Source organism: Takifugu flavidus, chromosome 13 (genome assembly GCF_003711565.1).
Source record: "Takifugu flavidus isolate HTHZ2018 chromosome 13, ASM371156v2, whole genome shotgun sequence".
In the NCBI taxonomy this organism is placed as follows: Eukaryota; Metazoa; Chordata; class Actinopteri; order Tetraodontiformes; family Tetraodontidae; genus Takifugu; species Takifugu flavidus.
Genome location: NC_079532.1, coordinates 6,250,473 through 6,270,943, shown reverse-complemented (window position 1 = coordinate 6,270,943; position 20,471 = coordinate 6,250,473). Strand labels below are relative to the sequence as shown.

At 43.5% G+C, this 20,471-nt stretch overlaps 3 protein-coding genes across 4 annotated transcripts in view; 2 read left to right on the top strand and 1 right to left on the bottom strand.

Moving 5' to 3' along the window:
• Window positions 1-508: 508 nt before the first annotated feature.
• On the top strand, window positions 509-2,754 carry LOC130536724 (MANSC domain-containing protein 4-like). The gene is made up of 3 exons (XM_057052863.1): window positions 509-1,142; window positions 1,232-1,366; window positions 1,634-2,754. The coding sequence occupies exons 1-3, from the start codon at window positions 923-925 to the stop codon at window positions 2,371-2,373; spliced, it is 1,095 nt and encodes a 364-aa protein (XP_056908843.1). The 5' UTR covers window positions 509-922; the 3' UTR covers window positions 2,374-2,754.
• mrps35 (mitochondrial ribosomal protein S35) lies at window positions 2,624-7,412 on the bottom strand. Its single transcript, XM_057052862.1, has 8 exons — window positions 7,238-7,412; window positions 6,899-6,948; window positions 6,629-6,796; window positions 6,112-6,172; window positions 5,867-6,006; window positions 4,581-4,690; window positions 4,434-4,503; window positions 2,624-3,038 (listed from the first exon to the last, which is right to left on the bottom strand). The coding sequence occupies exons 1-8, from the start codon at window positions 7,368-7,370 to the stop codon at window positions 2,769-2,771; spliced, it is 1,002 nt and encodes a 333-aa protein (XP_056908842.1). The 5' UTR covers window positions 7,371-7,412; the 3' UTR covers window positions 2,624-2,768.
• Window positions 7,413-7,976: 564 nt separating this feature from the next.
• kcnq1.2 (potassium voltage-gated channel, KQT-like subfamily, member 1.2) overlaps window positions 7,977-20,471 on the top strand; it is a 104,178-nt gene continuing 91,683 nt past the window's right edge. For both annotated transcript variants that reach the window (XM_057052846.1, XM_057052845.1), the window contains exons 1-7: window positions 7,977-8,298; window positions 9,397-10,067; window positions 14,769-14,859; window positions 17,981-18,107; window positions 18,256-18,334; window positions 18,428-18,524; window positions 19,995-20,135. In XM_057052846.1, the coding sequence (XP_056908826.1) occupies window positions 9,574-10,067; window positions 14,769-14,859; window positions 17,981-18,107; window positions 18,256-18,334; window positions 18,428-18,524; window positions 19,995-20,135 (1,029 nt within the window). In that variant the 5' untranslated portion in view covers window positions 7,977-8,298; window positions 9,397-9,573. The remainder of the gene's footprint in view (window positions 8,299-9,396; window positions 10,068-14,768; window positions 14,860-17,980; window positions 18,108-18,255; window positions 18,335-18,427; window positions 18,525-19,994; window positions 20,136-20,471) is intronic.

Here is a 20,471-nt window from a genome sequence, read left to right as displayed (position 1 = left end):
TTTTGCAGTTGTTACTTTATGATTTTACACACGATGGTGCACTTTTGTAGCAATAATTAATTCCAATTTAATAGAAAAGGTGTTTTCAGAATGCAGATTTTCCAACTGTTGCCGGGTTAAATGTTCCTGTGTGCGTATCACAAAAACAAGGTTTGAGGAAAAAATACAGAGTTAAAAAAAAGTTGACTTGTGACATCGCCGCAGATTCACTTGAACGCATCGGTTGAGCTGATCAACATCCCCACCTGGTGGCGATTAGAAGTTATGACACCCCGTTTCACATCAACGAAAATAATACGCATCATAGCAATAATTACTGGTAAAAGACACAAAAAGAGCACTATGTCTGTACTATCTGTGCTAATCCGCCATGTGTGTGCCTAAAGATCTGAGCAGGCCTATACAATAGAGATTATCCTAATATTTTTTAAAGTAAACGTGCGCTTATGTGCGTTAGTTGCCTTTGTCTTGAAGCCTTTAACGTTAAAGAGTGTTGAAGGGAAGTGAAAAGGGAAGCACACAAATAATACAGTCAAATGAGTGCAGCAAATTCAACGCTTCTTGGCAAGCGGCTTATTCTGATAATCTTGTTGACGGGAATTTGGGCACATTGTGCCAGTTTTTGTAATTCGCTGTCGGCCAAGCGACCTCTGCAGAAAAAAACTACGTTTTTGCCAAAATAGAAAAGAATTCTTACTGTACGTAGGTTGCGGATAAAAGATTATCACTTGATATCGAATGCAGCACCTGCAAGGTAACTCTCGCATGAGGTCTCCACCTCCTCGGGGTGCGTAGCTGTGACACTTTTGGAGAGATACTGGCCACCAGTAAGACCAGAGCAGCCGCAGATCTTGCCCAACTGCGCCCCAGACATGTCTGAACCTGACGAAGAATTAACATGGTTTGATTTAAATGTCGCGCCATGAACGCCACATGGGGTTTTCTAACCGTCCTGAGTCTGCTGTGCCGCACCGAGGCGAGGTGCTCGCCCACGTCTTACTATAAGAATTGCTGGATTCGCCGTTTCCCCGGAATTTTCATCGACGTGGAGGAGTCTCAGCGGAGAGGAGCGCAGCTGCTGCAGCATTACCAGGAGGAGAGTGCGCTCAAATGCAGCCGCACCTGTTGCCTCACTAGGAACTGTGAGTTTGGCTTTTAAACCACTGTAAAACAATGAAAAACCTATCAAATCCCGTCACTCTCCGGATAAACGCCACGCTTTCTCTTGCAGTTTCCTGTAATCTGGCCATTTTTCACTATGACACCTCTCAGGACAACGTGAACTGCTTCCACCTGCACTGTCCAACCCTGGAAAGCTGCATTCTCAGCCACAGAGTCAACGTGGTCCTTTACAATATCACTAAAGGTATCATCTCATCCGTTATACATAAAGCTCAGAATGCCTCCCTCCAGCCATGAACGTTATAATCTTGCCATTAGTCTATAAAATATACTGCATAATAATCACCCATCCTATTCATTTATATTCTATTTCAATGTCTTTCCTTATTCTGAAGCCCTTTGTCACAACCAACTGTGAAATACACAGTACTGAATAAGTCGATGAACCGTCTCATTTTGGTGCTGGAAGCCGAGCAGAGTCGTGATTTCATGACGTTTTTCCTTCCACCAGGTGTGGATCCGGACCTGCTGGTGTTTGGAAAGTACTTCACCCCCAACCTGCGCCTTCTGCCGCACCACTACAGTCGAGTCAACGCCTCAGAGCCGCTGCCTCCAGATAAGCGCCAGTTTGTTCACGTGCCTCCACCTGCTACGCTTCCCCTGACCTCCGCCCCCACCAACCCCGACGCCACAGCCGCCAGTGTCACCACCACTCAGCTTCCCACAAGCGCCGCTACCCCGTCTTCTTCCGAGCCTCCACAATCTCCAGAAAGCCATGCACCGATGACCCCAACCACGCCCGCCCCTACATTCAGCTCCACGGCGCCACCTTCATCCCGTGCAGGAACAACCATGAAACACCCCAACGCCTCCGCTGCGTTATCTCCCACAGCCGCCCGCCCTTCCACCTCCCTTCACCCCCCCACAGCGCCGGAAAGCAGCGAGCGCTCCCCTAATGACACGGAGGCCAGCGTGGGTAAGAACCACACTTCAGGTGGCGAGGGAGGGCAGGATGAAGAGGACTCCCTGGGGGGGTTTGGTCCAGGGTGGCCTGTAGCCGCTCACACCCTGATGGTTGTTGTAGCAATCTGCATCGTGGTGCTGCTGTGCTGCTGCTGCCCCTTCCTGTCTCTGGTGAGCTGGAGGGGTCAGAGGAAGAGGACAGGGCGCTACCGAACACCCCAGGGAGGAAGAAGAGGCTCCATGCGTCTGATTAAATATGTACTAGTCAGAGAAAATGCAAAACTGTAGCGCAGAGATGTTTATATTTAATCTATTTTTTTAAAAGAAGACCACCAGAATTAAGAGGATGAACCCATGTTAGAATTCACACGATTTTTTGCGTGCAAGGTTCTAGATTTTGGATTTTAGGTGGTTGTAATATTCATTAACTAATGTAGTTGCTGTAGTTATGAGGCCAACTTTTAAGGACTTTGCTTTGGACTCAGCTCTTCTATGAATTGTGAAGCGCCTGTGAATGAGACGCAGCAGAAAGCAAGTGTTTGTGAGGATGATGGGGCATCTTTAATCATTAAAGAAGACATGTCCTTCAATTTTTTCGGAACATAAATACGCGGCGTGTGAAAATATTGATTTGGAATAGGTCGGATCAGCGCTCGTCACTTTGGTCACCGTCTCCGTGGAGATCACAAGCTCAGGACTTTCTTGACGGCCTCTTTGTACTGCCTCATGGTGTCCTCGCTGTCGCCTTCATTCTTTAACCTGGTTACAGAGTCCTTGTAGTCCTGCACCTCTCTTTGGCTCAGCAGCTGCTCTCTCACCTCCTCCCCTTCCTCTTCGCCGGCCATTTTAATACGTGCCAACAGGTCCAACATGTTCTTCTGGGATGGGCTGTCCTCCCAGCTGTACTCCTCCATGTCTGCCACGGTCTTCTCAGCCTCCCAGGGCTCCATTTTCTAAAGAACAAAAATTAAAAATCTAATACCTGGAAGACACCTGGTTTATTTGGAACTCAAATTAAAAGGACCTGCAAAAAAAACATCACACTTAATGGCAACAGCTCTAAAACGGGGGCCTTGGCACACCCCTGAGCCCTTCTTTGATGCTCCTCTCACAGAGCTAATATTTCTCCATATGCACTTCTCCGTCTGCGGTCTGTCTGACTGTCATCACGTTCCCACGAGAACAACGGGCCACATTGTGCCGCGAAGCTTGAACCAGGGCAGCGGCAGACCCTTCGCTCCGCTGTTCTCCCAGGTGTGCGAGGTTAATGACCATCATTACCGATGCACCTGTCTGAGTCAGGGGAACGGAACGGTTCTGTGGACCGAACAGGTTCGGGCTAGTGAGTGAAGATGGGAACACTGGTTCAGGGTGAACTTAAGGGTCAGGTCAGGTACTGAGGTTATATCTTTTCAACGGATGCTGCAAAGTTCTGTAAAAAGTACCAGTAGTTTGAAATGTAATATAAATACTGAATGCAAACGTGTTGAAAAGACAGCATGTTTGTTGTTTTATGGCTAAATAGTCTGGATATGGACTTAACTGCTAAATAGATTTTTTGTTTTCATGTGAGGGGTTGGATGAAGCTGATAGACTGCCTCTAGTGGCCAGCACCTATGCTAACCTGGTACCTATGCTAACCTGGTTTAGCATACATTAGAATTAGCAGGGGGGAGGGGGGGTCGGTCCCCGGAGCAGGGAGATAAAATCCCCGCCGCGGCTGAAAACAAGTGGGCTCTTTGTCGGCTTGCGTTACAACCTGAACGGCACGCCGCTCTCACAGCTTTCACAAGGCCTCCGGACGAGCACTGTGCCTTCCATTGTGCGTCCAAAGAGTCAACGGACAGCGCTCAGCTTCCTGGCGCGGACACCTAACCAGAGATGGGGTTTTTTCTGGGGAAAAGGCTCCTGGATCCCAAGGTTGTGCCATTTTTTCCATGTGTCTGGCACTTTGTGGTAGATTTCTCTAACCTGTCACGGATTGCTTGATGTGAATGAGTTTCGGGGTCAAAACCTGATAGCAGAGTCTGTTTTCCCTCCATCTATGGGGAAATGTCAACTGGACAATGCTGCTGTTTGCCAACCAGCTGCCCATTTAAGTCTGATACCTCCCTAATGGGCTCAGTGTCTCACATCACAGAGCAAGATGGACAAGAGCTGCCCTGGTAAAAAGCTGCGGTGCCATGTCACCAGCCACATGGAAATACCATGAAAGACCCTTTTAAATATAGTTCCGTACAACTTTCTAATAGAGCAGATGAAAGATCCAATTACACGCTATCCGTAATTCGGAATGTTTCTATTTGAAAAATAAAGCAGAAAAGAAACAGGACGTCCTGGTTACTCACCCACGACTCGTGGTAAAGGACAGTCAGCAGGTACATGGCGTAATCCAGATTCTGCTGTCGCAAAGGGCATCTGAGTGGTGGAAAAGGTGGGAAAATGAAAAGGCATTTGATAAGCAATCTGTCAAATCAGGAGGAGGGGGCTCTTACCTGTCAGCCTTTATGGTGAGGACGTCACTACCTTTGTCGTATCGCTCTCCAACAAGTTTGATCATTTTCTTGCGTGCATGGTCGTCCAGATTCAGACTTGACAGCTTTACCTGTGAACACAATCCAGATACAACTTCTTCAATATAAAGCTTTCCCGTGTAAAGAAAACTCTTAGACAAAAAGATTAGGGTATGTGTAGTCTTATATACACTCTTTAATCTGATTAAACGGCAAGTTATGTTGTTTTCAACGTATACGGAGCTTTGAGTGATGATTAAATACTGAACTTCTGACAGATGACATCACAGCATTTGTCATGTAGCCAAGAATAACCTCTAAGCCCCTTGCACAAAGAAGAGATGGAAACAGATTATTGCTTGATTACATTGTTTTTAAGGCTCCGACTTAAATCACTTGTTGAAGGCAACAAAAGAGAATTTGAGGGAAATAAGCAAATATATTTATCAATGTAAATATCTACAGCTCTCTCTGTATGTCTATTTCCGATTTCAGGTCAGGAACTCAGGTTTTTTTTTAATCTTTACGTTTTCTTTCTCTCTAGATAGATAAAATAACTGCACAACAAATGTGAATCATTTGTCTGAATTGGAGAGTGGGTCACTGTGCAGTTGCATGAAACTGCGTGTGAGATCTGCCCTCCAATCTTTCTGTCTAATCCACCTGGATTAATGTCTCAATAATTCCCACCATCTGATATAATCTAAGGCAAAGTGTCAATGGAGCAGATGGTTGAGTGACTCATGGGTAAAACGCCCCAAATGCAACAGAGAAAATCATCAAAAAAATAAATAAAGTTGAGCCCTCTCAGGCTGCAAACGCTTTTCTTTATTATTCTGATCTGAAAATGCCTGTGAAGTTAAAGAAGAGAGTAAAACAGCATTTTAGCACAACTAAAAAAACAAAAATGTGTATAAATAAATGAAGAATACGCAGAAGATTTTTATTCTAATACTCGTGTTTGATGGCTTGATGAACAAATTAATAACGTGGTTTGTTTTTATCCACTATGTGAGAATTAGAATGGATTAAGAGAAATTAATGATAGTCTTTAAAATATTATATGTTGGTACAGGCTTTAATGCAAGTTGATTCTTTCGCATCATAATCTCACTGTAGACGTGAGGGTTCGCTCCGGTTACAGGACGGCCATCGTAGCCTGTCTGCTGGTGTCTGCAGATCTCTAACCCCATCATACACAGAAACAAAGCTAAATCCAAGACCAATAAAAACCTTCCTTGTATAAATACAAAAGCAGGGAGACTTACTTTAATGTTTACAACACGAGCTGATGGATTTCTGAGCGACTGGCCGGCTGAAACGTAATCTGTGCTCGTCACTTTGATGGGGAAGAGCTCGTCACACTTGGCGTCTGTGTCCAAAGCGGAGGGCCACTCTGTGCAGAAGGCTGGCGGCAGAGAGGGACAGCTTTAAATCTAAAAGCGAGGCCTTTACGTATCGAACCGATGCATATTTGCAAAGGAATGCTGCAATTATTAAATAAACGTGTTACGTTTCAGAGCTTCACAGTGTTTCTTGATGGCTGCTGGCGTCAAATGCAGAAAATTTGGAATCTGAAACAAACAATGAATGACAGATTTTGTGGATATACCGGCCACTTAACTTCAATTTATCTCCATAGCCAGCTTTAGCAAAAGCTGGGACTTAAAGGATAAACTAACTAAAGCACCATTCCGTCAAAGATGAGACCTGCATCACAATTAAAGCCCCTGTGTGAACCCAAAGGCTACCATGTAACGGTGTTACACGGCCAGGCAGAGCCCCAAACAGTGAATCTGAAAGTGGCTCAGGTCCAGTTGAAGCAGATTGAGTCTGTACGGAGCAGCTCTGTAATCCAGGCACAGGCGCACAACTACAAGCAACCAGTCCTAATAAATACAGATTGCAGGTAAATGCACTAGACATAGCCAGTATTCAATCCCAAAAACACCTATGTGACATTGATTTGCTTGGAAAGGACATTTTGCTTCTAAGACTGTTTCTTTCTAAAACTAGTGATGAGATCTGACCTTAATTAGCTCCAAGTTGCCCTTCTTCCCTGGTGTAACACCACCCTTCACAGGGTAGCCCATCCTCACAGGCAGGGGGACAGAATTTGCTTTGAAGGGAGCTGCTGATGGATAAACTGCACTCCAGTCCTGATTAATGGGCATCTTCTCCGTCCTGGGCTCTCCTTCCTGCAACAACAAAAAAAATTCTCTTCAGTCTTGCTCCATGGGACATGCACTAACATTAGTAGCTGCATAAAATAAATAGTGTTTATAAGGTCTGGGTTTTACCTCTCTCTTGGGTCTTTTAAAAGGGGCTCTCTCATTTCGTTCAGGATGACCTACAATTTAAAAGAATATCATATACAAATGTTTAACAGTGCATACTTTATTAATCTCACAAGGGGAATTTAGTCTTTTTTTCAGCTTACGACTTTTACATACTATTAAAATCCACGATTGTTTAGGTGGAGTATTCAGTAGGTAGCCTAACCTCAATTAAGATTTTCCAGGCTTTAAAATATGCCAAGGTCGCAATCTACTCTTACAGTAGTTACCTCAGTTCAGTTAGCTTAGCACGCATCTACCACAGTGTGATGAAGGGGGGACGTAAAAAACGGAGTTACTTACCTCTAGTATGACTTGAAGCTTTTGTAGACAACCCGGTTGTGTATGTGACCCTGTTGATTGGTTTCTGAAGCCCAAGAACAGAAAGATTTGATCGACCTAAGAACCGCAGTGACTTACTAACGTGCGAAGCCATGTTTTCACAATTAGTACGGAAGGAGGCGAAGGACAAAATAGTCAATGTGCCAAACGTTCGGTACCGTTTCGTTGTCCCTCCTGCAAGAGACAGGTCCTTTAAAAAAAAAAAAAGTATAACTAATCGTTGTGAAGATTCTCTGTGTGATATTATGGTTAACTTTGGAAGGCTAACGACTTTTGTCAACAACATGTGGTGACTATTGAGATTGAGTGTGACCAAAAGGCAGATGTTCCTACCAGCTGCTGCCTCGTGAAAGATGTGGTGCGTTTAAAATACCGCTGAAAACGAGGGTAGATTTTATAATGAAAGGTAGTCACGAAAGGGTTTGTTTGGAAAGTTGCTGCAAAACACAAACTGTAATATATACTTTTACCATCTGATAAAGTATTCTTGGCGAACCTAGGAATTACCTGTTGTCAGGAATATTATTTTGATCTAAAATGTGATTTAAATAGATGCTTTCTTGTAAAACTCTTCACCACTACGTTTCAGAGGATATCATAAATGTCACTTTCTAAAATTAGTGATGACGTAGAGGCGTCAGTTTGAAGCCTCTGAATTTCCCGTTTTGACTCATACTGCGCGACGTGGCTCTGAATCTACACCACTTGTTACAGGATTAGCAGGCTAGGCTGTCGCTGTAGTTGTAATGTAGTTTTGCCCTTGAACGCATCATCTTCCCACACAAGCAACGATGCTCTTCAAAGAAAGAAGTCCTGCAGCCTTCGAGCGGCGCAAAGAGTGATATTTGGCAGCGTTTGTCGTCACGGCCGTGTTTGTATTTAACCTCTGGGATACTCTTCACATCATCACCAATTCCAGCGTTTTCCGGTGTTCTTTTTTTTAAAGCCGAACTTGCAAGGTGTCAAATTCACGTAAACAATTACTTTTGACCGCAACTACGGGTTTGTTTATGAAGTTAATGGTAAGTTGAGGTTTTTTTTTTTTTTTTTAAAGATGACAGCTAAAGATGTGTTGAAATGATGGATGTACTTTTTTCCAAATCAAATCGCACGGAAATACGGATGGAAACAATATATTAAACCAAATCGAGCCAATAACTATCAATTATTTTATTTTATTACAATCCTACGGTCAATTTATGTTAAAGTAAAGTCGCGCACTACATTGTAATCATAAGGTCCCCAAAAAGCAGGTCTGACAGCTATTGTGAATCTGCAATTGTGTAATTTTAAAGGTTGAAACTCAATCTGTAGGCAGATAGCAGCGTGTGCATGGTCCTTGTCATCAGTTCATCCACAGCTGGTGACAGATATTGACCAAGGTTGCTGCCTCATATGATCCGACCTCTTTTGTCCCCATCAGACATCTTTTTTCCAACCCTTTTAGGTACCATCCATCACACCATCCCTGATGCGAAAGAGCCAGTTCAACACACTAATTAAATTTGCAAAAGTCAACATGCAGGATGGGTTTGCAACTTTTCTCCCTCTTGCTCCTCATCCTGTGTACATGGATGTTACCAGGGAAAGTAGATTAAACAGATAAATGCTTATTTTTAGGTGGCTCTCACCATCATTGGCCCCTTTTTCTGCATCTACATAAATCAACCTTGTCAGATGTGTCATATTATGTGTGACATGCCCTCTGTGGTAGCCTAAAATGTGTTGTTAATGTCAGGAAGTTTGCTGAACAAATCACCTTTCCAGATGAAAAAGTCAGCCATAAGTAGTAATCCATCAGGATGCAGAATCTCCCACGAATGAATCCTCAGCAGAAGTACATGGGTTGTGACTGCTCTACACCATTTTAAAAGGGCGGTCAGTCCCAATCAGACGCATCCTCACGAGACCTATTTGCAAAAGAGGCAACTCTCAATATTAGTCCGCTAATATTCATAAATATAATTTATTTACCGTGCATCGTTTATTCTATTACTGTTTCTCCCAAATAAGCTTCACTTTGTCTATTACTTATACTGTTCTATATCTCATTGCTGTGTGCTAAAACAGAGGTCAAGGGCATACTGTCTTTATTGCTTAGGTTATGTCTTCCACTGCAGGTATGGACACAGGTTCAGCCCAGCAGAGTCTTGTCCAAAGCGGGTAGCCGGCCATGCCCAGCTAAGTCCTCCTTCTGGTGGCTTCTTCCCTTCTACCTGACCTTTGTTCACACTCTCCAGTGCATCTGAGTCCCTCTGAGCTCTGCATCTCTCTGTCGGACTAACCTGCAGGACACCATGGGAGAAAGACGCACGCGCTCCCTTCACACGACCTGCCATGTGCAGCGTGACTACGGCAGCAGGATGGCAAGCTCCTTCATAAGTTGCAGGCCCAACGGATATGCCAGTACCAGCCTGACCCTGGATCAGAACCTGGATGCTGTCCTTGCGGCATCTGCTGGCACTTCAAATATTAGCTCCACCCTGCTGTCCCCTGCTTCAAACAGAAGCCACTATTCTCCTGTTTCAATGGAACTGGACCCCACAGGTGTGAATAATGGATCAGGCATCCCCTGCTGTCCGACAGCATACACAAAAGACCCAGCACCAAAGACCATACATAGCCGGCCCTCTATCACCTCTGTCCCTCCACCTCTCCCTCTTTCAAGCTGGCTGCATAATCACCACAAGGATTTCCACAGCCCGTACATCAAGACTAGCATGCAGGGGGATGTCTACAACTTCTTAGAGAGACCTGCTGGATTGAAATGCTTCCTGTATCACTTCCTCGTGTGAGTACCTGTGTGTTTTTACACATACAGATATCAGTGCTGCCAACAGATCGATACTCTGTCCTGTGTAAGTCTACATATAGATGCATGCATACATGCAACAGTGCTGGGAACAACTCACTGAGTTCAATTAAATGTAGAACTTTGGTCTACTGGGATGTCCCATTCCAACCATCTCTGTCAATATTTACAGCTGGTTCTCCTGCTTCCAGTAGAAGGCTTTGGTTCCCAATAATAAAAGGAGGCTGTGTGTGGTGTAAGATTGAAAAAACAAGCACATCATTGACATCTGATGAACCGAAACCTCTGGCTCTGAGCAGGTTTTTCAATTCTGCACCTCCGACCTGTCAATAACTTCAGTGTCTCATGCATGAAACATGGAGTTGCCTACTGGAGGCTGCTATGCTGACCTGTCAGGGGATCTTAGTGACCTAGAGCTTGCCCAGATCATCTTTAATTGTGAAACCGTGCCTCCGTTGGTGGCCAGATAGCTTTTATTTATAAAAGGAATCTTTAAAATGGCAATGTAATTTTAAAAGTTTAACAACCTCATGAATGCCTGTTAATTTAGGATGGAATTTCATCTTGTTCGGCGCCTCCGACCGAATTGGAATGAGTTCAGTATCACAGCTTAGGATGTCCTGGGTTGTCATTTGCACTTTGAGTAGTTGGTTGGCTACGTTGCTGCAAAAATAAAGACTGAATATTTCTTCAGTCATATTCAGCAGTATAAATATCCCAATGACATGTAGCCCCTTTGGATCCATTCTAACAGAAGAATCCCACATTTTCATATCACAGAAAAGGCAATAGATTTGGGCCAGATGAGGTTAAAACTTATGTTTTGGTTTTACTTAAGTGTCGGAAACTGTGAAAGCATCTTTAATCAAATCAGTGATGTGAGTGATAATGGAGGATCCGATGTCATCCCTTCACAGAGAGAGAACCTGAGCCGGTCCGCTGTCCCTTATTAAATATTAAACCCTTCTTTCACATTTGCAGTGATGCTCCTTTAAGTAACTTTTACTTGGCGATGATATCGTTCTTCTCGTGAAGCGAGAGCCGCTTCCACAGGTCTGCTCTGCAGATTTATCTGCTGTTAGGACCACTTCCAGGTTCCTCAGCACAGCACCGCCAGCATCAGGTCATTCAGCATCAGGCGGAGGGTAAAATAGGCACAGATGTGCATCTATCAGAATACAGATGTGCCAATGTTTGGATTGGAATAGCCTAAAATGAAGAGAGCCACACAATCATATTGGCTCACGCAGGCTTATATGTCAGAAAATGCACTCATCACCCCATCTGGCTGTTTCCGAGCATCTGTCCAACCAAGGTGGCATCGCCGGTCAACTCTCGGATTGTCGCTGTTTGGCTGGCCTTTTCCAGAGTGGCGTTCTTCACAAATTGTGCTTTACATGTAAAGAAATTGAGAAGATCAAAAAATTCTTTATTTGTTTTGCACTTTTTAATGTCCCGTACTTTCATACGGCATGAGAGCAGACTTAGCCACATTGGGTAGAAATCCCTTGGACTCGAGACAGCATATGATAAGTGTCCTAAAAGAGTCTTACGCAATCAGATCCATACACAGGAGCACATAGACAACCGGGTGCAATGAGTCCCTTCACGTTTTGGCCACCCCCACTCAGTCTTTTACGTAACCAAAGGGACAGAACACGTATGCCCTCCTGAAATGCCCTTCTCATACAGCCAGCAGATTACCAGCATCCCTCTCATATGCCAAATCTGAGAGTTGAGTTTCTGACAGTGTCACGCAGCAGGAGTAAAACCTCAACCCTCAGTGGAAGGAAACGGAACCTTTTGGCCCTGCGAAGCAAGAGGCCAGATGTTGCCTGAAATCCTTGGTTCTGTGCAGTGTGTCATATCTGGACAGATTATTGAAATAGCTATAGAGAATCCCCACCATAAAGGGCAGAAAACCTCCTGTTGGATATCTGCTTACAGGAGATTACAGTCGGACTGAAACGCTCCATTTGGGTCACTTTCATTTCTCCGTGCACTGGGGAAGGTTTTGCGAACGATGGAAAGTTTTCTATCTTTTTTTTGAAAGAAGAAATGTAGTTTTGTTCTCAAGTTCTCATTTTATTTGCACATTTTCCCAGAAAATCTGTGTTTTTAAAAGAAGTCTGTGTAAATACTGACATACCTGATAAGGTTATTATAGTCTAGCCAGAGCTTAAACTGACCTCCAAGTCTTTGGTGGACAAGATGAAATCTTAGCCGGGATGGAATATCCGTGTTTGCAAATGGTGACTGATGTGGTGTAATCCACTTTAAGCTCCTCCATGGATGGGATGCCTACATGCCTACGTTTTAGTTTTGAGGGCAAAGCTTCAATCACACGTTGATGCAGACGTTGACTCTCGGGTTGAGACTAAAGTTAGTTCGGAATTAATCCAGTATTTTGTTTTTTATGCTACATGAGGGATGTTGTTTTAGCACAAATCACTTCTATTTGTTGCATTTGCCATTTTTCAGCGTGGTCCTGCCAGTCTGTAGGGTTTTACTGCTGTGCAGCCAAAAATAAAACAAAAGAATATAGTGTCGTGCTCTGATGGTTAACCAATAGATTAGACCTCCTCTGTGCCTCACTGCAGTGTGATATTTTTATTCATGCTGATCCAAATAAGATGATCTCATTTTTAAAAAAAAAGTGAATTCTATATTGGATTTCATGATGATTTAAAAAAAAAAAAAAGTAATCCCATATCAGCGACTTCCCCAGTGGCTCATGGTTGACCTTAGCGTGAGTGTGTATAGATGTTTGTCCTTATGTTGGACCAGCAATGAGTTTGAGGTGCCCTGCCTATTGCCTGAAGACAGTTGGGATAGGCTGCACCCCCCTCACACGCTGCCCCCTCAAGGGTAAAAGTATCTATGATGGAATGGACAAAAAATTGCAGAATTTAAGAAAATTTCCTTTCCTTTTGAGGCAACTTTTCAAACTAGACATGTGTCATGTCAAAGCTAAGAGTAAGATAAGATCACGGCAAAGGTCAAGGAAGAGTTAAAGGTCTGGTCTTTGATCTGGTCTGGTTCCTTTGATTGTCTTCCTTTTGTAGTCACTCCACCAGTTTGGTTGCATTTGAACGCAGTGGGAAGATTGTGACCGTGCATGTGTTTTTCCAACAGTAATCCTCAGGGACTAAAACCACTGTCCCATCTGGCTCATGTGTCGTAGTCCGAGGGAGAGGGAATCCTTCTTTAGGAGTCTTCATCACCCTCATTTGCACTCAAAACTCCTGAGATGAGAGATGTTAGAAATTATATTTACGTAACAAAATTCTCCTTTTCTCACCAAACATGATGTTCTGAAGCAGTAATCCCAATTTGGGCCTCATCAGCCTTTGAGTGTGCCAGCACCTGTATATACGGAATACTGTATGTATGCATTGTTTTCTGTATGAATCGTAATAAACAGCAGGACCTTATATAACCCTCCCCACCATATGGCTTATAATCCATCTTGTAGAGCACAGGATGATGTACTCAGCCTGTGTTTTAAAAGTGACTCCAGACATTAGGATGGTGCACGTAAACACCCATACGGTAGTGTCCCACGTGAGGATTATTTGTGGTTACGGGACCTCTGGTCGTAATCCCACAGTGTCAGGAAATGATAGGCAAAGCCCCCCACGACCCTTTTTTGAAATCGAAAAAAAAAAAAAAGAAATGCTGATGCACTGGTAGCACTTTAAATATGAAGAGAGGTTGTTTTTTTTAATAGAATTGCAAATGTATTTCTGACTATTAAGTTTCCCTTAATCGTTATTATAATCATGTTATTATAATCATTTTTGTAAAAGGTAATTTTAGGATAATGAACTATATGATGGTGCCCTGGAGCGGCTTTTTATGATGTATGACTACGCAAATGAAATTAATAACTTAAGATGCTAAAACTATTAACATGAATTACTACTAAACATCAGTGGGATGTGAAGGAAAACTAGAGGTTTGAGATGAGAAATAAATATCAGGGATGAAAGGTGGAAATGTGTCAAATGCTTCAGAACCAATTTTATTTTCATATTAATGCCTTCTGACATATAATTAATAAAATATAAAAAATCAAGTCATCACAGTCAAGGGCTCTCTTCTTGATCCTGTTGCCCCCCCCACCCCCCCCACACACATGAATCTCTCCTCTTCCACTCTCCTTCTTCCTCTTTCCGTCTCTCCTCCGTTTACCGTCGTTCAGACGCGCTTCGTAGTGGATGTTCAAACCTACGAGGCTATTTTTGTAGGCTGAGTATATACACTGACAGATGGACCATCTTGTCGGAATGTTTCCCTGTTGCTAGGAGACGTGGTGGAAACACCATCTCAGCTGTTAATACAAGCTGATTGATGGCAAAAAGAAACAAATAGACAGACAACCTTGAAGTCATCATTAGAGGACAGAACCTGCACAGTGGTTCACAGATAACTCTGCTGCCTTTGCATTTCAGTATCACACTTTTTCTTATGGATGCTAAAAAGAATGTGAGCATCCTGACCTGAGAAAAACCAAGAATAGTGCTTAGAAGGAACAAGAGTCAAAAAAGTTCCTTCACCTTCTGACATTAAGGTCAGACTCCTAAATTAATGTTTTCTGTACTCAATATTTGTTGTTGTTGTAATTTTTTCTTGTTATTCTACTGTTTGACTGACTAAATGTATTTTGTCTCTGCACAGCTTCATCATGGTCCTGGTGTGTCTGATCTTCAGCGTTCTATCCACTATAGAGCAATACGCAGACTTTGCCACGGGAACCCTCTTCTGGATGGTAAATATTTTGATAGGAAAAACTCTTTATTAGCATAGTGTTGATTTTATTGTTTTGGTTTCATTTTACAATCGTCTTATAAACTTGTGGACTTTTCTCGTTTCCATGCAGTACCGGCCTATAGCCACACGGTGGAGACAGGAGATCTAATGTGGGAGGTCGTGCGCTATTAAAAAGTTCAAAAACTCCACTCATTGATATCAAGGACCACTCTGACAGATATTAATAGCGCTTTATACTGAGTAACATGTACGCCATTATTAACACAAGATCTGTCACAACCCCATGACCTTTTGGTGGATCGCCTTTACAATAGTGATTTGGCTCTGTACAGAGTGTTCTTGCTGATACCTGCTGAAGAATTGATTTTTTTTTTCTTTTCCCGTGGCTTTTCAAGCTATTCAAGCTGTTAAATGATGCAATAAATCCAGGGATTAGAACAGGTAAAGTAAATTATGCCTGCCGTTTGGAAACCCTACAAAGAGAGTGTGTGCCGTCTGTTTCTGCTCACATGCTGTGAGGACGAATACACACGTAGCTTCTGTGTACCCACACACACAGTTTACACAGACATTTATAAAAAGCCCAGGCATACACATCTATTCAAATACACACACAATACACACGCGGGTACCCTCCTGAGTCCCAGGACACACTGGACAGTGGACACTGCTCTGTAGACTTTTGGCCGGTGTCCTCTGAGGACCTTATTTCATGGTTATTCATTTATTTTTACCCAGGAACACCCAAAGTCTTGCTGTCATTATCATTAAGCCTGTTTCAGCGTCACCTTTTTAGTCTCCCGTGTCAATGTTTTCTTAATTTTAATGACTCAGGTGCTTAGCTGTAATTGATTCATAAAGATAAATTACTGTCAGTGTTATTCCTCCGAGTAGACAAACAGGCCCCATATTTGTGCACCTGCCTGTGTGTTTGCACATATATGTGTATTTGTAATGCTTACTCCAGTCCAGTATTAATTGTGAGATAAGATAATAGCTTTGCGGGTGTGCGTGCTGTGTGTTTTAGAGGGGAATATGTGGCGGTAGGAGCTATTCTTAGAAAGTTCAGGGTTAACTGGCAGTGTTGAATCACAGGCTGCTTGCTTTGGAAGGCAGACGGGAGTCCTTGAGGATATTTGGCCTTCAGGGCAGCTGCCAAAGTAAAGCCAGGATGGGAGCGTACACAACATGTGGGTTGCATGAATCTTCACCGTTATGTGGAAATCTGGTTTATCAATGATTTTATACAAATGTAATATCGCAGTGTTTCTTCTGGCTGCAGAGTCTGTGCAGCTGTGCCGCTATTCAGCAGCATCAACAGACAACTGGAAACCAGTTTACAACCAGTCAAGTTCAAGTGGAACCTATATCCGGCTCCACAGTCAGTATAATGCAATAAAATTTTAAATAAAACAAATAAACAAATAGAAAAGCAGGGCTTTCCCCAGAGATTGAAATCTAATAATGTGGAAACTGGACTGAGATTATATTGAAAATAATAATAATGGGTTTTGGGTTTTTTTTTTTTTTTTTTTTGAACATCCAGTTTTGAGAAAGCATTTATAGATATGGTGGGATGTAGGGATTAATCTGATCATAGTTGTGCCCTCCACAGTAATTCAGTGTGCTTCATCTAGGACCAGATGAGCTCATCGCTGCTCAAACGCTCATCTAATTTCAGTAAACATCTGACTGTGAGCGTCTGACACGCATTTTTAAAAAACACCACAGCATCTGTGTGACCCATTTCAGGGAATTATCATAGCTAATCCCTTCAACTTTTCCAAAACCATGCGCACCTTTGACGCTCAAATGTTACCCAGATGTCACGATGTGACCAAATGCTCCATAAAGTAGGATTAGACATTTTCTGTTGGAGATATTTTGCTCCGACCGTGCAGAGGTCTGCACGGGCCGATTTATCATCAGACAATTAACACAAGAAGAAGATAAAACAGTCCATTCTTTGTTTGAGCTATTGTTCCAACGCCTTTTGGTCCAAACTAGGTGAGGTTTGGGCCGTTTTTGGACACAACAAAAAAAGGTTCTGGCTGGCTGCTGCTTGGTGCCAGACCTCTGAACGTCTGTGCAGATCTTCTGTTTGCTCAGCGATTCAGATCAGAATGAATGAAGTGAAACTAAATGGTAATTCATTCTGTTTATCTGAGGAGGTTATAAGGATTTACTGACCCATTTTGGCTGGTCCCAGTCTACAGTTCCGCCTCTTTATCTTTGTTTTGGTACAGGAATTCAAGGCCAGACAACCTACGCATATAATCTACAGATGACTATCTAATAAAAATGGGCTTTATGAAAACTAAGGACGCTGCACAAACGGCCTCGCTGCTGTGATGAGGCATAGTTTAGTGTGGCTAAATGTACGCATGTGAGCATTTGCTGATAGCGGAGTGACGCCCTCGCTAGGCTGAATGGTGTCGGCATGACTGACAGGTCATTGTTTTGGGGCTCAGTGGTGCTGTGTTATTGCAGCAGGGCTCATGGTATTAGGTTTCCTGCGAGGGGTGGTCAGGCGGCAGCCAGTTCAAGCAATCAGGGAGATGGCCACCCACTTGGCCCCGCGCTTTAACGGACAGTATGGTGGCTAAATATTATGCGCACACGGTGGCCAGGAAAATGATCTCAGTCAGGCGGCCTTAATTAGTTTGCAGGGACAAACGCAGGTACGGGAATAACAGAATGAGCCGATAGACGTGAAATGTGAATGCAATCAGTTTTCTATAGATGGTGCTTATCATTTTGTGATTTACTGGTATCTGCCGACGATGGCATTTCCTTCAGTGAGTTCAGTTTGTCAGCCATTGACCCTGTCTCAGTATCGCCTGTCATCAGCTGTGTTATCAACCTCCAACTCCCCGCCCGAGCGGTGGGACAACGACCCTACTCCAGGACCTCCTGGCTGTCACGCCTGTCGTTGACCTTTCATATCACACTGTCAGTTCTGTTGATTCTGACGATCTGAACGCTCTACACTACATCCAATGCGAGCCATGCTTTTAGAAATTTGCTCTTATCTGCAGCTGCATCCGCTGTTTGTTTGCCATCTGTTTTTGCACTGAATCACTGTAACCCCTGCTTTGTGTCTGGATTGTAATCTGCAGGAGATTGTGCTGGTGCTCTTCTTTGGCACGGAGTACGTGGTCCGGCTGTGGTCGGCAGGCTGCCGCAGCAAATATGCAGGCATCAAAGGGCGCCTTCGCTTTATCAGGAAGCCCATATCAATCATAGGTGCACCTGGCTTTTTCTTTTCCCCCCCAGTATCAAACAACCTACACCCTCAATCGCTCTTGTTCTTTATATCACCAACAAGCATTTTTAATCTTCATTTAATTGAAACGCAAGTAATCAGAGCCCAGTTTTAATGTCTCAATTGCAGATTTGATAGTGGTCATCGCCTCAATCATTGTGCTGGGTGTGGGGTCCAACGGTCAAGTGTTTGCCACGTCCGCTATCAGGTAACATAAAGATGTTTTAAATTTCATCATTTATTCAGTTGAGAATGAAGTTTCTGATCAGGAATGATGGCTTTGGGGGCACTGTGCTTTCAGGGGCATACGTTTCCTCCAAATCCTGCGCATGCTTCATGTGGACCGTCAGGGAGGAACATGGAGGCTTCTGGGATCTGTAGTCTTTATTCATCGCCAGGTAGGTTGGCCTGCCACCTGAAATCTGTGGCCATATTCTTGTATTGGCTATAGCGCAGACTACAGCAAGAGAAGTTCGTCAACTACAGATTGTTAAAGTTAAAAATGAATGTAAACTAGTCTAATTGGATAAGTTTCCCTTTCCCTGGTGACAGATAAATGCCTTATCAGACGGTTCTGTTTAGTGGGATTATACTGGCCTTTTCTGTCTCTTTAAATTGGGGGGGAAAGAAAAGACACAACATTGAATATAGGGCTTAGGCAACATATTTTTTAAACATTGCCTTTTTCGCCCACATATTTGCTGAATGTTTATTTTTCTCAGCCAATTGTTGGAAGTAATTAGGTTTTTTGCAAGCCAAAGTTCAAAAGTCATCCTGACCTTTGACCTGAGGTTGTGAACCTCATATTTTAGAAAAACTCTACTTTTGTGCAAAGCTCCACAGATGAAGCTGCACTGTGGTGTTGACACCAAAGTCAACTTGATGGATGTGTAAATCACTCAGTTGAGTTTTGTCAATGCAACAAACACCAGTGTTGTTGTGATCCCTCAGTATGTCACAGTCAGGATCATGTACATTTATTTGCTACTCCAGCTTTGATCGCCTCAATACAACCGCGCCGCTGAGCGTTTCATGTCGAGAGTGTCTGTAATAACACGAGCAGGCTGATTGACACCTGTTTTTAATACGTGCCCGTGAACGTTGTGCGTTTGAGCGGCTCACGCTGAGTCTCAGCGGGATTTTTCTCACATCTGCTGTGGATACTGACAGTGGCAGAGCGGATTTTATAGCTGGCTCTTTGTTGAGCAGATCAAAGCGAAAAATAAAATGTGTTTGGCTCATCTGGTAATGTGGCCTCATGCACGATGGGGCACTTCTGCTCTATTTTGGGCCGTGATACATTGGCTGCCACATTTCTCTTCTGTTAGCGCTAAGCTCTCTAGAGTCTTTGCTGGTGACTTTTCTTTGTCAAGAAAGTGAACCCAGCTTGCAATCTGTAGTCATTAATAGTATCCAGAGGTTTAAAACTTTCACAGAAGAAATCACAACATAATCATTGAAACATAATTCTGAAGTTGGCTCCAATCACAACCAGACAGATTTCCCAACTGCCTTAAATCCATTAAATCCAGAAGCAGTCACCTAAAGCGACCTTCATCTTTAGCCTCCTACTGTGCTGATGGTGTTGGGTGAATTATATGACACAAAGCTTTTCATATTGAGCACATTGTGAGTCACACGCTCGTAATTCATGTGCTGGGACTGACACCAATTCATAGAACTGAAAAACATCGGCTTGTGCCGCAACGCCTGCAGAAAACAAAGAATGTGAGTTTATTCAGTTACTGAGAGTTTTGGGGGTTTGCTCATTCAGAATTAAAGCTGTAACTGGGTATGCTGAGCTGGTTTCATGTGGGATAATGCTGCAGATTTGTTCATATTCATATGACCTTTTTGGTGTTTTTCAGGAACTCATCACCACCCTTTACATTGGCTTCCTGGGCCTCATCTTTTCCTCCTACTTTGTGTACCTAGCGGAGAAGGATGCCGTGGATGAGGAGGGGAAGACGGGCTTCTCCAGCTATGCTGATGCCCTGTGGTGGGGTGTGGTAAGACAGCAAACTTGGAATGACCCTAATTTCATGCAACAGGTCTTTCACTGAGCTTTTGGGGCAGGTCTCTGCAAGTTTTTCCCCCTAATGCACATTTTTTTGGGATCCTTGAGCGCTGAAATTTCCCATCCTAGCCTACATACCTCAGAGGTCACATCACATTCAAATTAAATAGATCTGCGCCAAACAACCTAGACAATGCATTCACAAGTGCAGGTCTCAGTGGGAGAGATGGGAATGACTGTATGGTCACGCAGGTCGGGTCAGCCATTAACCCACTTGTGGTTTTATTCCCCCCATCACATTTTCATGGAGCATTCACGCGTCACCGCC